The following is an 18,274-nucleotide window of genomic DNA, read 5'->3' on the forward strand; positions in this document are numbered from 1 at the left end:
TGAAAAAATTGTTAAACCTAAGGCTCTTTGTTAGGTATTGTAAATGATATAAGAAGTTGTAAGGTACAAAAGACATAAACTTTTTTAAATGGTATTTTATTTTTCCCAATTACATGTAAAATCAATTTTTAACATTCATTTTTTATAAAATTTTGAGTTCCAAATTTTCTCCCTCTCTTCACTTCCCCCCTCCCTAAGATAGTAAGCTATTTGATATAGGTCATATATGTGCAATCATGTAGAACCTATTTCTGTATTAGGAAAAGACATAAACTTTTAAAAGGTTAATTAACAATACAAAGAAATAACACAGAATATTACTTCTGATGCCCTCAGATCACTGAAAATAACTGAAAACAGAAGTTGAACACTGCTTCTGAGCCTACTGTTCTTTTGGTTATTATTAGGTGTAAGTAGAAACTTAAGAAGTGGAAAGAGTCATTAAATACCATGCATTCTTTCCTTACTTAAGCCCTGGTTTAAGGCTTCCCAGTATGGGCAGAGGCCATTTTAGCACATGGGCTATGACATACCCAGGTGGTAACTTCAGAGAGTTCACACTTTCATTCAGTTTTATTACACCTTAAATTTTTATTTTATTTTATTTTTGCAACACTTTAAAATTGTAACACTGAATAAATGCTACTATTATATCTTTTAGGTGGTGAAGACTGGAATTGAACACGGGAGTGAGGCTGGCTACCTCTCTGAATCCCAGGTAAAAGCAAATATGTAGAACTGTTCCTTCTTCCTGTCTCTTTAGGAAACTCCACTTTTTAATAATTCTAGTTCAGTATAAAGCCAAGGAAACACACTATGCATAAGCTCAGCAAGTTGTCTGTTTTTTTTCCCAACTGTTACATATTAATTCATGTCCTTGTGCACCCTTCTACTACATAGTAGGTGGCTTAGGTGTTTAAATATTTGGAATGTTGGAAGGTAGGAAGTCAACATTGCTTTGTAATCTCAATACAAAATTAATTTACAATATCAGTAGCAAAAAGCATAGCAGTTACAAGGAAAGCAGCAGGAAAATTACTTATAAGAATTACTCATTGTATAAAATAGTAGTTCCCAACTTATTTGATAAAAAACCTTGGGATCTACAGAATTATTACAGGTGTTCTGAGCATCTATGTGCATCAAACATTGACATTTTGAGTCACCTGGACCTGTGATTTCCTTGGTATGGGAAACTCCCTCTATAAATACAGATAAGCAAATATTTTGCACATTATAGTTTTTCTCAGTTGACACTTGGAGGCTGAAAAGTTGTTGGACTTGCCCTGTTCTTTGTAACTGAGTCCAGTTCTTTAACCACTAATTCATCCTGCCTCTTGACTGAGAAGCTACTGAGAAGTTAACACAAAGTTACTATGAATTTAATAATGCTTTTTTATGGATTTCTATTTTATTAACCAATAGATACTAACAGTACAACTCTTATCATAGAGACCCATGACATTGTTGACATTTTAAAAATGTCTTCATATTAAAAAAGTTAAGAACTAATGGTATGGGGGCAGCTAGGTGGCACAGTGAATAGAGCACTGGCCCTGGAGTCAGGAGGACCTGAGTTCAATCCAGCCTCAGATACTTGACACTAGCTGTATAACCCTGGGCAAGTCACTTAACCCTAATTGCCTCACCAAAAAACAAAACAAAACAAAAAAAAAAACGGTATGTAATTCAGTGTAGTCGAATCAAAGAATAAATCATTTCTGATCAACAGAATCCATATAACCTAAACGTATTCCTTTTGGTTTCCTTCACTTTTTAGAAATTTGGTGAACTTGCGATGACTAGAGAATCTAAGGCTTTAATTGGCCTCTACCATGGTCAGGTTCTTTGCAAGAAGAATAAATTTGGAGCTCCACAGAAGCCTGTTACGTGAGTCAGACCCTTAACTGGCAGAGACACAAAATTGTGTAGGGAGCAACAACTCTGTAGTGAATTCTTCATTTTTAATGCTTTCTTTGCCTTTTTCCTCTATTCCTACTAAAACTATTGGCTTTTAAATTGCTATTCTTTCTTGTTTTTTGTTAGTTTTTTCATACCTTTCTTGTTACTTCTGCAGAGGCCCTTCCTTGTCTACAGTTTCACTGTATATAGGAATCTTCAAAAAATATGGTCTGTGGCATGCCTTCCTCTTTTCTCCCTATGCCAGACATACCTACATATATTCTTACATAGTCTGTATATCTATGTACCTGTGTACACATTCACACATGTTCTGCTTAATGAGCTGATCCTCTTTTAAAACAAAACAAAAAATTATAAAAGCCTAGTTGCACTCAGATATTGAGTTCAAATTTTCTGAGTTCATAATCTAAAACTGATACATTTTTTTCTATACCTATACTCTCCTCAGTCATTCAGTTCTGTGTGCTTCCCAAATGTTTTACTTTCAGATCCTCTGCCTTGAGAGTATATCAGCTAAAGAGGAAGACAAACTAATGTTTGTGAAAAATATATAAGTTGTAAAAATTTTCAAACTGGCTAAAACTTAAAAGATCCTAGCAAACAGGACCTGCTTCAAAATAGATTATACAGCTTTGATCCACACAAAAATTAAGTCTTCTCATTATACTCAGCAATTGATAATTTAGTAATTACAAGGTCAGAAAAAAATCTTGTCATATAAAGATTAGTATTTATATTCATACTACATACACTTGTCATCTATAGGATATTTTATCTAATCTGTTCTGTGACCATTTATTTCCTTTTCAGTTTATCATTTATTCCAGTTTGGACAGACAATGTAGTATAGTTCAGAAACTACTTCATTTAGAATTATAGGTTTGAGTTATAACTTTGCTACTTACCTGGGTGGCCTTGGGCAAGAAACTTAGCCTCTTTTTGGTTTTACTTTCCTCCTTTGTAAAATGAGGGAGTTAGATTAGATGAGGTATCTCTAAGGTCCTTCTGACTCTAAATCCTATACTCCCCTAGGTCTGAGCTTCCAGAGAAAGCCCTTTTAGAAAGTCAGAAGTATGGTTTATTGATTTTTAAACTTAACAGCTACCTATTCCCACTAAAAAATGTTGAGAATTTGTATTCTCCTTGAGAACCAAATGCAAACAAGCTTTCTCATTAGCAGAGAAATTATCTTGGTAATTGCCACAGTTTTTAACGCCCATTAACATTTAACTGCATTTCAAGGATAAAAAAGGATGGTAAGAAGATGCATTTTAGAGGGGTAATGTAGCTGAATAGATAGAGGAAAACCTGTATTTTGCTTAAGTCAGACAGAGATTGAGGAATGGCTAAATAAATTCTGGTACCTAAACATAATGGAATATAACTCCCATAAGAAATAATAAATATGAAGACTACAGAGATGCATGAAAGATTTATATAAACTGATACAGAATTCATTAAGCAGAATCAGAAAAAAAAACAATATACACAATGATTATAGCAATTAGATGGAAGGAACAGAAAGAAACTGATAATGACCAAATTTGACTCCAAAGAAAAGATAAGAAAATGGATTCTTCCACCTGTCTTTGCACAGGTGAAAAATGGCATATTCTGTTACACTCAGTTGATGTGTTGGTTGATTTTAATGAAATGCCATTTTTTCCTTCTTATTTCATATAAGTAAAGATTCTATGGGTAGAGTAGGAGGACAGATGTATTTGGAAATTATATCACTAAAAAATTATAGGTAGAGGAGGTTTTGCTTGACATGATATAATGGGTTCACAACTGTCTATGTTCTTGAGCAGGGGAAGGATATAATGAAGACCATTGTATTAATAAGATTAATTTTACAATGACAGGTAGGTTTCATTGGAAAGGGAGACCACTTAGGATTCACTTGTAATAATTCAGGTTTGAAATGATGAGAGCCTGCACTGGGTTTGCATTGGGAATGGAAAAGGGGAAATTTTCATAGAAATTTTTATTGACCACCAAATGTTACATTTAGAGCATTTTAAAAGTCCATGAAATAAGGAAAAATATACCGTCCATAGCATTGTTACTTAGAGATACATCACCAGGGGGAAGGAACCTTATCGGTACTGTTATTCTCAATCAGCAAAGATTTATTAGGTACCTACTATGTGTCAGGCACTAGAGATACAAGTACAAAGAATGAAAGAATCCCTACTTTCAATGGGCTTATATTCTAATGGGGAAGACAAGAAGTATATATAAAAAGATATGCCATATAAATATAAAACTAATAAATACTTATGTGTGTGTAGCATGTATGTTTATATATGTGCATAGTATATACATGTATATAAATATATATTTATACACATACAAAGTAGTTTAATACAAGGTACTGTGGGATGAAGGGCAATAACAATTAGGAAAATCAGGAAAGGCTTCATGCAGAATATGGGTGTCTTAAAGGAAGAAGAGGTGCTCTGTGAGGCAGAGGCAAAGAGAGTGTGCATTCTAGGCATTGAAGTGACCAATACAAAGGCATAAAGACAAAAGCTAGAGTGTCATGAGTGAGCAGCATGAAGAAAGCCAGTGTATGTGCATTACAGAGTGAAAGGGCAGAAGGAATACTATCCAATGAGACTGAAGAGGTAGGATGGTGCCATATTATTAGAAGTGAGACAGGTGTTTATATTTCATTAGAGAGAAAATAGGATGCCATCAGAGTTGATTAAGTAGGGGAGTAACATGGTCAGATCTGTGATTAAGGAAAATTACTCTGTCAGCAGTATGGAGACTGGAGGCAGGGACACCAGTTAGGAGTCTGTTGCAATAATCTAGACAAAAGGTCATGAGGACCTGAACTGAGGTGGTAGTTTTATAAATAGAGAGAAGGGGTCAGATGCAAATAATATTGTGAAGGGAGAATGAAGACTCCAGGATAATACTGAGATTATGAACCTGATACAGTTGAAGGATGGTGGTCTTTGACAGGAAAGGGAAACTTTGACAGTTTAAAGGGAAAGATAATGAGTTCAGTTTTAGACATGTTCAGTTTAAGATGTCTCTGAGATAACCAGTTTGAAATATCCAAAAGACAATTGGTAATATGCATCTGTGAAATTCAGGGGACACCCAGGGACTGGAAGTATAAATCTGGGAGTCATCAGTATAGAGGTGACTGGTTAAACCTATAAGAGCTGATGAGGTTAGCAAGAAAGAATATAGAGGAAAGGTTGCTAATCTTTTCTATGTCATAGATTCCTTTTGCTGTCTGAAGCCTGTGGATCCCTTCTCAGAATAATTTTTTTTTAATTAATAATTGAAAGAAATGCTAAATTTCAGTTAGAAGTTAGTGAAAATATATAATTTTTTCCTACCTAAGTTCAGTGACACCCTGAAATCTATCCACAGATCCATTGCGGGGGGGTCCATGGACCCCAGAGTTAAGAATCCCTGGTATGGAAGAACTAGGTAGAATCTTGAGTAACTCATAAAGTTAAGGCCTTGATGTTAATATTGAGCCATCAAAGGAGACTGAGAAGGAGCTGTCAGACCAGTAGGAGGCAAACCAGGAGAGAGTAGTCTCAAGAAAACCCAGAGAGGAGAGAATGCCCAGGAGGAGTGGTCAGCAGTGTCAAATATAGCGGATATTTCAAGAATGATTAGGACTTGTGAAGAGACCATCAGATTTGGCAGTTAGGAAACTACTTGTAACTTTGGAGAGAATAGTTTTAGTTGAGTGATGAGGTCAGAAGCCAGAGGACAAAGGGTAGAAGAGTGAGTGAGAGGGGAGAGAGTACAGGAAGCAAGTGTAGAAAACTTATACAAGCAGTTTGACTGAGAAAAGGAGGTTAGGTACAGGACAATAGCTTGTGAGTTTAGTGAAAGTTTTTTTTTTTAAGGATAGGGGAAATTGGGGCCTTTTTGAAGACAGTAGGAAAAGAACCAGTTGATAAGAGGGTGAAAATTTGAGGAAAAGAAATGATTGAGGATGCAATCTGCTGGAGAAGATAGAAGTGAATCTAGTGTACATATGGAAGGGTTGGCCTTGGCAAGGACAAGGGACACTTTTTTGTCACAGATTAGAGGAAAGCAGAAAAGTGATAAAGTCAAGGGCTTTTCAGATGAGAGAAGAGGGAGCTCATATTGAATGGCCTTAATTTTTTCAGTTAAATAGAGGCATTGTCCTCAGCTGAGGGGAGGGGGATGAGGGTTGTGCAGGGCTTCAGGAAAGAAGAGAAAATTTGGAATAGCTACTGTGGGCAGTAAAATAGGAAATCAGTTAGGGAGGAAAAAAAGGACTGCCTTACTGCAGTGAGTGCTCAGTTGGAGTTTTTGTAATGAATTTATAATGTCTCCAGTCAGCAGAGTTGAGGGATTTTGTCCAACTTTTATTGGCTGCTTATGAGTAGAAGTGGAGGAGGTAAATGATGGGAGTAATTCAGGGCTGAGCTCCAGAAAAGCAGCAGTAAGACAAAGGGGCAAGGGATTCAAGAGTAGAGGACAGTATAGAACTGAAATGGCTAACTGTTGGGTTGCCATTGGTGAGGTTGTGATCAAATACATTGGGGAATGCCGATTTCTAATTCAAGAAGCAGAATGCTTTGTGTAATGGCAAGATCTAATGAGTGACCATCCTTGTGTGTTGCTGATGTGGAGTCCGGTACTTAAAGGAGTTTAAGGAAGTAGGAGGTTAGGGAGTTTAAGAGATCATTTACATAAATATTAATCTTGTCGCATGAGAGACAAAGAGAGGAAGATGATGACCCAGATGTTGAACTCCATGAAGAAGGAGGAATGACTTGAGGGTTAATATACTACAGCTACAATAATATTGATTGAGTAGAGGATATTAATTGTGTGCATTTCAAAAGAGGAAAGGTTATTGTGTGAAGCAGGCAAAGGGAGAGTCTGAAAGTAACAATGAGTATTCCAATTCCCTCTCCAGAACCAGTGTAATAATAGATGGTCGGAGTGAGTAGAGAAGGAACACCTAGTGTGGTAGAGGATAACCAGGAGATGAAGTGTTATCAGAGGTGAGCTAGATCTCTGTGAGGTCTAAGACATGGATAAAATGTGGAAAAAAGAGGTCTAGAATGAAGGGCAATTTGTTCACTATGGAACAGAAATTCTAGAGAGTACAGTGTAAGGAGTGAGCAGGGTTAGAGTGGGCATTGATGGGGTTAGGTCGAGGAGGATGGGGATGAGACAAATGAGGAGGCAGGACACAGTTTTCTCCTGAATGACTGCTGATTAATTATTACAAGGATAGAGAGAAAAATAGGAGAAGCCATAGGGGTAATAGTGGATGATAGATGAGAGAAACATTGTCTCCAAGGAGTACAGCAGAGAAAGTTGAGCAAGATTTAGTCTGTTCTTCAGCTGGGAGGCTGGTCAGGAGGGAAAGGTGAAACATTCGGAGGATGGTGGGAGGTAACCCCTGGCTAGTCACCTTGGGCAAGTGACTTAACCTCTCCTTGACTTTAGTTTCCTCATATGTAAAATGAGGGGTTGGACTAAATGACTTAGTCAAGTGAACACTACCAATCTTTGCTTGGTAGTCAGGCCTAGGCCTGGTTTCAGCCTAGATCTGCCAGGTACAGGTATCTCTACTCTCCTCAACGTGGGCTGCTGAAACCAGAAGGCATACAAAGAACTTATAGCTAAATGAAAATATAGCTTGAGGAAATAGATAAAGGAATTGGTGGTTAGTTTTATTATGGGTTCAAAGACAACAAGAAACATCATTTCGTGAAAGTCTTATGTGTATTACCTTGTGGTGTGCAAAAGCATCATGAAGGTATTTGCAATTTATGTGTTAACTTTTGTTGGAGAGGATGAAGTAGAGAACTCCAGTTCCTCCCCACAAAGTCAGCATACACTGGTGCTCAGTGACTGAAGCATTGAAGACAGGCTTTAGGGGAAGACAGTAAAAACGTAGTTCAGAATTAGGAAATGAAAGAGACCAGTATTTTATTGAATCCTCTCACCTATACAGATACCTTTTTCTAGAAGTTTTGAAAGGCAAAAGATGTGGTAAACACCAAACAACATTACAAAATATAAAACTGACTATATTTTAACAGATGTGGAACTAATTTCTGAATCAGCTGTTTTTATCAGTCCATCCTTTAAAGGAAAGGTCAAAATGACCAAGTACAAAGGATGAAAATGAAAAGACACCATTAGAGCTCTGATCTAACTTATTCAAACAGACTTTGATGCCAGAAATGAATAAAGAAAAAAACGATTGCCATTGATTTCCATTATTTCCTATTGAAGTTTGATATAAAGCATTTACCACAAGGAGCCAACTAAGCCCAGAAACTGTCTCAGTTAGTAAACATTTGATCTGCTAGTCAAGCAGAAAGCAGTGGCATCCAAGTACAATGCCAGTTTGAGCTACAGATTCATTTGAAAACAGTTACAGAGCAGTGTTAGAAGATGAGGCATGCCCAATGAAACAGCCAAAAGCTGATAGAGTGGAAACAAGTCTGAAGAAGCTTGGCAGGAGGCCCAGTCATGCTGTATTATCCCTAGAGGCCTAAATCATTTCTAGATAAACCTGGGCAGAGATCATCAAATAGATGAAAAATGGAACAAATCTGCCTATAATTTCATTATCTTTGACATTGGAACCTATTATCTTTTATATTGGAACCTATCAAGTTTGAATTCTTTTACCTTAATACCCAGTGTATAATAATAAAACTTAGAAATGTCACTAAAGAAGACAAAGATTTGAAGAGCGGTCAGATAAGCCGGAGCACACACAGATCTCTCTGCTGGAGGTGATTCAGTTTTGAAAGTATTGGAGGATTGAAGCAGAGGGGCAAAACTGATGCAGGGTGGAGGAAACTGAATCAGAAAATCAGTATTTACAGTTACTAAAATAATATGAACAAATAGAACACTAAACTGAAACCAAGCACTGAATAAGTGTAATAACCAGTCTTAACCACTTGTTTGTATTAAACAGTTTCTCAGATTGATTACAATGAAAACCCATTTCTTCCTGATTATCACAATTGAAGCCAAAATCATTTTTCTTGCATGGTATTGTTCTTATGTCAGTATTTCATGTTTATTTTTGAGAACTTATTAATTTAAGTAAAATTTTTAAATGTAAGAATTTGCCAGTTATTAAAAATATATTTACAGGTATACTTAATTGTATGAGCAAATAAGTCACTTAATTTTTGTTCTTGCTTTATTTAGCTCCCAGCTTGCCTGTTAGCTAAGATACCTGTCTTATGAATTATGTTTGAAGTAAGCAAAAGTTGAGATTGGCAGTTCAAATCACAGTCCTCTTGTCTTAGGCAACTATCTATTCTTGGAGCTGGTCTTATGGGAGCTGGCATTGCCCAAGTTTCTGTGGATAAAGGGCTGAAAACCATACTCAAAGATACTTCAGTAGCGGGATTAGGACGAGGACAGCAGCAAATTTTCAAAGGGTAAGTCTAAAGAATATAGGCTTATGACTCTCTGCATTGTCTTGCCTGAAAAAATTAATTTCTGTATGGGGGAAAAAAAGAAATTTCTCATTTTCTAGTATCTTATTTACCTGAATTTAATTCATAGAAAATATAATAACTATATAATTAACCCAAATTCTCTTTGACTCTTAGTAATATTACCTCTCTTCTTTTACCTTGTTATGTTAGGAATGGTGATATGATTTTGCTGTCTGTCAAAAGGAAAAATTGTAATGTCTATATTGTCTATCTATCTTAGCTACTCATTTTCAAAAATATCACTTACCTTTCCCTTTATCATCAGACTTCAAGATCATTAGTTCTAATTTGACTCCTATGAGAATGGTACAATATTAATAGGGTAAGGCTATGTGTTCCTTCTAGCTTATGTTACATATTTATGGAAAAAAAAACACTCAGAGATGAAATAATACAATAAGGGTGGGGCTATGTTTGGATTTCGTGGACCCAAGATTTTCTAGGCTAGTATTTAAGCTCTATAGAGTGGTGGAATGATAGTTGTAGTATCTAAAATATCACTGACTAGACATTTATTCCAGGATTTAAGAGCTGCCATTATTGCCTTATCTCTGAAATTAATGATTCCTTCATGTTAGAGTGAAAAATAACTGGGCACGGACATTTTGCAAATCTCAAAACACAAAATCTGTTTTGTTCTTCCTGGACAAGCAGTCCACGTTTATGTGATTAAGAATATAGTCCTTAACTAAGTGAATTATTATTTTAATTAAAAATAACAAGTGAGTTTAATATTCATTTATAGCTAAGAAACTTATGTATTGCTGTTATTGCCCTTAACAAGCCTACACTTGATGGCAGAATATGTTTTCTACCAAATATTGGCAGATGAAGGGTTGAAGGAAAGAACCTTAGACCTAGATTTAGGACATATACATTCTAGACCTAGTTTTCTCACTATCTGACTATGTTACCTCAGGAAGAACACCTCCCTCCTGTGGACCTCAGTTTCCCTACCTATAAAGTGATGGGGTTGATAAAAACAATTTCCAAGGTTCCTTTTGGTCTAAATCCCATGAACTTATAAGATCTCTGAAATGAGAACTTCACCATCGGAGCATCTTTCAGGCCCTACTTATTCTTAACCTAGTTTTTAATTCTTACGTACAACTATAAAATTGTTGTGTAAGGTCACCCTTACATCCTACTTTCCTTGGGACAGAACTGCCTCTATCACCTACAAGTTTTCTTTCTCTTCTCTGGCCCATTAGCCTTGCTCCAGTGCAGTGTTGCTAGCTCTATTTATTTAGGTATCCTTATCCTCTCATGGAAGCAGGTCTTTACTAATTGGGACAGTGTGAGGATTAAGATTATAGCAGCTAGTGATTTTTTACACTTGGGCAACTTTTCCCTCTTAGCAAGATGTTACACGAAAAAGCATTTTAGAAGCATTGAGATTTGAACCCTGCCTGAGATTTCAACTAACAATTTAATGAACTAGCTTTCAGATCTTAAGTTTACACCTGGTCCCATGAATTAGAAAAGGGGCTTCAGTTGGTTGTCTTTATTAAAATGACGAAGTAGGTTCAGTGGAAAGAATGCTAAAATTGGAATCATAGCACATGGATTCGTTTCACTTAACTTCTTTGGGTTTCAGTTTAAAATGAGGTTAGACTTGACAAGAGATCTTGAAGATCTCTTCTAACTCTAAATCTGATCCTATAAAAATCCTTTGCTAGGAAAGTTGGGTCAGCCTAGTAGGTTTACTGTCTTCTTTGGAAGAATAAAGCAGAATCCAGCGAAGTGTTAGTATTAAAGCAGAAATATATATTCAGCTCCCTGAAACTGACCCTGAAATAGTAAATATGTATTAAGCATTCAGAGCTCTGCTAGATATTCATGGGAGAATAAAAAATAAGTGTAAGATATGTTTCCTTCCTGCTCTCATGGAGTTTACAACTGATGGAGAAGAGACAAAGTATTTATAAGAACTGTGTTCTAAAGAAGTTTGGTGATTGAGGTATCGTATGAATAGGTATGCCTTAAGAAAGAGTGATATTTTTCCACTTCTAAATTATCTCTAAATTTTAAAATAATTTTAATATAGTTAGCTATGTGTTAGTAGTATATTATTTTTATATGTGTATATATCTGTGCATGTATTAATATGTGAAGTAATATAAATTTATGTGTACATATGCATTTTTAGATATATACACACATAAAATTATATTTATATATGTTACAAATTTATGTGTGTATGTGTGTGTGTGTATTAGTTACAGTAATTATTTGAAGGCAGCACGGTAGCACAAGGGATACAGCACTAGACTTGGAATCAGGAAGACCTGAGTTCAAATCCTGGCTTAGACACAAACTGTGTGACCCTGTGCACAGTTACTTGGCCTCTGTCAGCCTCTGTTTATTCCTCTATAAAATGGGAGTTAATAGCACCTACCTCACAAGTTTGTTTTAAGTATCAGATGATATAGTGGATGTAAAGTACTTTGCAATCCTTAAAGCACATGTAACTGTTAGCTATTATTGTTATGAAAATAGAATGGCTTTTCTCTGGCACCAAATTTTCCCATCACCTTTCTTTCTAGGAGCATTCCATTCCCTTAGCATATACTTCCAGGTTCCCTCAATATAATTCAAGCCCAAAACTGTTTTCTTGTTAAGTTAGTTTTATGAAAATGTTTAATTCAAGAGTAAATTAAGTGTCAAATTCTGTTCATTCTTGGGTTTTTAATACCCGTTGTAGGCCACCTTCCCCTTAATAAAATTGTACTTTTTTAGTGTACTAGAGCTACAAAACGCTTTTTCTCATTTTGCTATTTTGGTACTATGCCAGTTTCTTTTCACAAAAAGCACTTAGGCTCTCTTGTAATTGATGCCGTTGCTATGTAGTACTCTAACTGGTGTTGTGTTTTCTCAGGTTGGATGATAAAGTGAAGAAAAAAAGCCTGACATCATTTGAAAGAGATTCCATTTACAGCAACCTCACTGGGCAGCTTGATTATCAGGGATTTGAAAAGTCTGACATGGTTATTGAAGCCGTTTTTGAGGACCTTCACATTAAGCATGCAGTTCTAAAGGAGGTTGAATCAGTAAGTTATCAGCTTTCTTTTCAGGGTACCTGGTATATAGTGTATTGTAGGAACCAAATGTCCTAACTTTTATTTAGTAGAAAGGGATTTGGGAAAATTCCAATGTTTTAACAAAATTATTTAGGAGCAAGCATTCTAGGTATAGGTTTCAAGTAGAACAGTTTCTGTTATGTATGTACAATGTGTAGTTCTAAGTCTTGAAGAAGAAGTAAAAACAGTTGATCCATCATGCATATTTCATCATAAAATCTCACCCGTCGTCTCATTCGTGGGAAAATTCAGCCACTCAAAGGGCAAACACACCCACAGATTTTGAGATTCTCAGATGATTGTAAAAATCAGCTGTGCTTCCTCAATGCTTTGCAGCATAAAAAGTAGATGGGAGAAATTTAAGCAGATTTCTCAGTCAACATTAATCTACTAATTCCATGGAAGTATTGGATCATTCTTGCTTCATAATGTAATAGGCAGTCACTATAAATCACTAAAGAAGATAGCAACATGGTGAAAGCAGTTCTTGGTTGAGAGTAGCTTTGCTATCATTGTTGAAGATAGATTAAAGGAGGAGGGTCTGGAAAGAAAGATAATCCTTTAGTCCAGGTAAGAACCTAGAAGTCTGTAGAATTAGGAGAGTGGATTCAGGAAATGATGTGAACAAAAAATTTGGCAATAAGCTATCTAGATATAGATATGTAGATATTTAGATATAGATATATATTGGACAGAAATTACTTTCTACTAATAATAGCAATTAATCAGAAATTATTCTCACTATTTTGTTTTGGAAGACATGGCTTTGATGGAAAGGAGTTGTGGGTCTAAGATGAACAGCTGTTTTGGTTATGGTTGTGTTTCTGTTAAGACATTCAGGTCTAGATAGTTTTTTATTAGACTAAGAAATAAAGTTCAAGGAAAGTTAGGAAGGTTTTTGTATTGTCTATAAATGACAGTTGAAACTAAGAAAGTGGATAATGTTACCAGAATCCTTAGAGAAGAGAAGAGGACCAAGGATAGAATCTTGGGGATTCCTCTGATCTCTTCTCTACTGTCATTCTCATATATTCTTTCTCTCTCTTTCTCTTTCTCTCTCTCTATCTCTGTCTATCTCTCTCTCTCTGTCTTTCTCTCACTCTCCCCCTCATCCTCTCCATCTCTCTCCATCTCTCTCTCCCTCTTCTTCCCCCCTCTCATTCCCGATAACTTCTAAGTAACATCTAAAGAAGATAACCAGAAAGCTCAGTGCCCTGGAAACGAAATCCAGGGAAAACATGGTGTCAAAAACTTTGAGAAAGTGTGCAGGCCTGAAATGGAGCTGCCCTTTTGATTTTGGTAGTGTTGAAGTCATTTGTGCCAGTGTCTTCTGTAGAGTGGAGTTTAACTCAAGGCAGAATTTATGGAAGAATTGCTCATAATGAAATATAGAATGAACTAGGACGGGGGCACAAGATGCAGAGAGGTAGATTTTGATTCAATATAAGGGAAACACTTCTTCACCGCTAGAACTGTACAAAAATGGAATATGTTGTCATGGGAAGCAGCTGGAATTCTTCAAGTAGACGCTAGACAACCAGTTGTTCACGTTGTTGTAGAGGGGATTTATACATTTGATAGAGGTTGGACTAGAGGATCCCTGGAGTCCGTATGTGTAGGATTATGTGTTTTTGTAATTTGAATAGCTCTTCTTCCCTTTTCCTGCTGGTCTTTAAAATACCCATCTGCTAGTCTTTTTCTTACCTCCTCCCACATACTCAGCGATGTAGCAACACTGGCCACCGTGCTATTCCTCATACAAGGTACTTCATCTCCTGATGCCAGGTGTTTTCACTGGCTCTTCCCCATGCCTGGACTATTCTTCCTCCTCATCTCTGCCTCCTACCTTCCCTGGCTTTCTTCCAGCCTCAAGTAAAATTCCGTCTTCCTTTCTTGATCCTCTTGATGCTGGCTAGAGATTCCCACCTGTTGTTTATCTCCAATTTATTCTGTATATAGCTTGTTCATACGTAGTTGTTTTCATGTTGTTTCCACCATTAGACTGTGAGTTTTTTGAGAGCAGGGTCTGTCTTTTGCCTTACTTTGTATCCCCATTGTTTAGCCTAGTACCTGGAACATAGGACTCTTAATAAGTGCTTATTTACTGACTGTAATACTAAGTTGCAGTCTGGATATCTGGGGCCTGAAAAAAGGATTAGTTGGTGGCACATGTTTCTATTTTTAAAAGAAACAATGATACGAGGCATGGGGAGAAAATAGAATCTTGTGGGGGCAGGGCAGGATAAAGAAGTCTCTTCACATAAAAAAGAATGGGAATAAAGGTGGGTAGAACTAAAAAACTAATAACAAGCTTTTCATTCTCCTGTACACTAGGAATCTGAGGAAACAACAAAGCTGTGAAACTTTATGCAAAGTGAAAGAGAGAGTGCCTGCTTTGTACAGGAGAAGGACCAGAAACTAATAAGTATTATATCCCATCATGTTTCTGGAATATAATACTATGTAGCTCCAAAAGGGCATGCACTAGCAACTTCTCATCCACACTAATACCTCTACATCTAGGATTTATTTAGATGTTTTGTGTTACTGTAAAAGAACTGAGCCCTTCTTGAAATGCCTCTAGGCATCCAGAAGTACAGGTTACTGCTCAGGGTAGTGATGGCACTTCTGCCTTCTGTCTGAGAAGCTGCCTTCCTTTACTGACCATAACGGTTTCTTACTAGGCATCCCTCCCCCAACTCCTGTCTTCCTTCTCTGACCAGTACTGTATGCCTTTACTCCTGGTGGCAGCTGAGAATTCAAGATATAATTTGTTGCCTTCATAGTCTTATGTATTTTATGTTTATGCATTTAAAATAAATAGGTTCATTTTATGCATTTATTCTGAGAAGGGGTCCATAGGCCTCACCACACAACAATAACGTACCCTTGCTCTGTAAAAAGAATCATAAGAGTTTTATACAGATCTAGCAGTTCAGTTCAGTTCCTCTCTGCCTCTTTGGATTTTTCTTCATCTTTGTTTTTTCCTGAGACATCTCTGCCTCTCTTTTTTTTTTTTTCCAAGAACAGGTCAGTCTGCATGGTACAATGAAAAGAACACTGCATTCATAGGGAAAAGACTTGAGTTTGAGTCCCACCTCTGCCCCTTACTGTGTGACTTTAGGCAGGTTATTTAATCTCTCTGGGCCTATCTATAAAATAAAGAGGCTGGACTAGATGATGTCCAAAGTCCCTTTCAGCTCTATCTGTATGATTTTATGATCCCTGAAGACTTGGATGGGCATTCTTCCAGCCCTTTCACCTTTTTTAGTATAGAGACCAATTTGTACTTTGTACATATGTAGTTGACACCAGCAGAAACACAAACTTGACATAGTCTCTGCAGATTACTGCAGTGGGTCTCTGTGTTCTCTCCTTGCTGTAAAGCAGAAATTCTCAGGTCTGTTGCACTTGCTGCTCATACTTTTGGCTAACTATGCATAATGTACTTGGATGCTGTTCCAGGCCTCCTCCTGGAAGCTCTTGAGCTCTTTGATGATAATCACGCTCATTTTCTGATTCCTATCTTCAGCTCTTGTCTACAGGGTCTTATTTAGAAATTCAGTTTCCAATCATTCTCTCTTTTTTCCGCATCTCAGTCACATGGAGCACCAGACAAAATCTTTCCTCTTTCAGAGATTTGCTTCCATCTGATCCAGCTAATTAGTCAGCTAATTATAGATCAAACAGACCTAGATAAGTAATTTTGATCTTACTCAGATATTTGTCTCAGTGTTACTACCATGCCTAACTCTTGGCTATCCTACTCTTATGAAGTTAATTTTTTTTTATCTTAAATATAGCAATTACATTTCTACCTGTTGAATTTCATTATCTCATTGTCAGCCTATTATTTTACCCTGTTAAGCATTTTGAATCTTGATTCAACTGGATTTCTTCTTGAAGCTTCATCCGTCCCTCCTAGATTTTTATTATTTTCAAAACTGATAAAATGACTTATTACAATTTCATCCAAGTCATTGATAAAAGAGTTGAACATGAGAGGGTTGGGCAATTGCAAAACACTGAAATTCTTCTAGAGAAGACTGTCTGGCTTGACAGAACTATTGACGTTGTTGATCCTGCTGCTTATATGATTGGGTGGTTCCTGTATTCCCTTCTGCTTTGTGATATAAAGTTCTCTAGCTGAAGTTTACTGATTCCCACTATTCTCTAGTTTGGGGAGAATGGTTTCCCCCTCACCATCACACTCATAATTGGCCATCAGAGTGTGTACTGTTCTTCCTATTCAGTACTTAAGAGAACATACTCTTTCTTTCTTTAATTGTATGTACTTTGCCTTTCCCCCAGATTGACTACAAATTTTCCCCTTGTCTGAGTCCAGGAGACCACCGCATGCAGTTAGATTTGATTTTTAGAGGTAGTTACCAAGGAAATAAACTTAAACTGTTGAATCAATACTTGTTGGTTGCATATCTAGCTGTGATTCCATCTAATAGTGTGATCACCCAACCTGTATTTAGCCATCTCACCCCAGTGATATTCTGGGAAATTTTGTCAGATGCTCTGTTAAAAAAACAAGATATAACTTGCATTATAATCAACAGAAAAATTGATTGAGCATAGTATCTATCTAAGGCACTGTTGTCCTGATCTGCCATTCTGGTTATCAGAAAAGGATGAGATTAGTTTGGTGTCACTCATTCTCAGTGAATCCAGGTTGATTCCAGTGATCACTCCTGATTTTTTTTTTCTGAATGCCCACAAACCATGTTTAATATTTAGGATGTTAATAGAGCTAGTGGAATGATAATTATTATACTTTACAATAATGAATGATAACTCGTATCAGGACAATATGGAGTGAACAGCTGGATTGAACTTTATTGATTGGCTTTGCTTTGGTTTTTTTTTTAGGCAATTGGGGTTAAGTGACTTGCCCAGGGTCATACAGCTAGTAAGTGTCAAGTGTTTGGTCTGAGGCTGAATTTGAACTCAGGTCCTCCTGACTTCAGGGCCAGTGCTCTATCCACTGCGCCACCTAGCTGCCCCTGCTTTGGACTCTTTAGGGACACATTGATGTGTATTCTTAATGCCTTTTGTTTTGTTTTGTCAGGTGGTTCCAGCTCATTGTATCTTTGCTAGTAACACATCAGCTCTCCCAATCAATGAAATTGCTTCTGTTAGCAAAAGACCTGAGAAGGTAAGTTTTGTCCTTCTTAAGCTTCTAATTAGATTTTGTAGAGTTTAATAAATAAAAATTGTGAAAGCACCTTACTACTTAGAACTTTCTGTAGAAGACAGAAAATGGATGGTCTTTGAGTTATGAGTCCCCAAAAGGGTAGGAATTATTGGATGGTAACAGTGAGGTGTGATGTAAATCTTTCCAAAAGGGCTGAAGCTCAGACCTCAAAAGGCACTGTGTGTACTTTCTGTGTATGTTGTTCAGTTTTGTTTAGTTATTATTTGCATGTATATCTTATTTCTCCTACTATTATTGTTATTACGTTCTGAGGGTAATCGTCTTATTCCTTTTTGTGTTTCCTGCGGAGCATAGCACAGTGTTCTCCACATATTGGGCACTTAATAAATATATGACTTGAGCTTAAGATAAAATTTTATGTATGTAGCATTGTTGAGTTTGTAAAACACTTTACCTAACAAAATTATAGTTGCTGTATAATGCTTTATAAGTTACAAAGCAATTTATATGCATTCTTCTTTGGTCTTCAGGGCCCTCTTGAGACGTGGATTTAATTATGTCTTTGTAGATGGCTCCTATAACTAGCCAACTTTTATAGCTCCCCTGAACAC

At 36.6% G+C, this 18,274-nt stretch overlaps 1 protein-coding gene across 1 annotated transcript in view; it reads left to right on the forward strand.

Moving 5' to 3' along the window:
• HADHA (hydroxyacyl-CoA dehydrogenase trifunctional multienzyme complex subunit alpha) overlaps nt 1-18,274 on the forward strand; it is a 68,789-nt gene that overhangs the window by 34,566 nt on the left and 15,949 nt on the right. The window contains exons 10-14 of the mRNA XM_027850534.1: nt 662-718; nt 1,781-1,890; nt 9,225-9,359; nt 12,298-12,469; nt 17,577-17,663. Coding sequence (XP_027706335.1) covers nt 662-718; nt 1,781-1,890; nt 9,225-9,359; nt 12,298-12,469; nt 17,577-17,663 — 561 coding nt within the window. The remainder of the gene's footprint in view (nt 1-661; nt 719-1,780; nt 1,891-9,224; nt 9,360-12,297; nt 12,470-17,576; nt 17,664-18,274) is intronic.

The sequence above is a fragment of the Vombatus ursinus genome, unplaced genomic scaffold (assembly GCF_900497805.2).
Source record: "Vombatus ursinus unplaced genomic scaffold, bare-nosed wombat genome assembly UNPS02009062.1, whole genome shotgun sequence".
In the NCBI taxonomy this organism is placed as follows: domain Eukaryota; kingdom Metazoa; phylum Chordata; class Mammalia; order Diprotodontia; family Vombatidae; genus Vombatus; species Vombatus ursinus.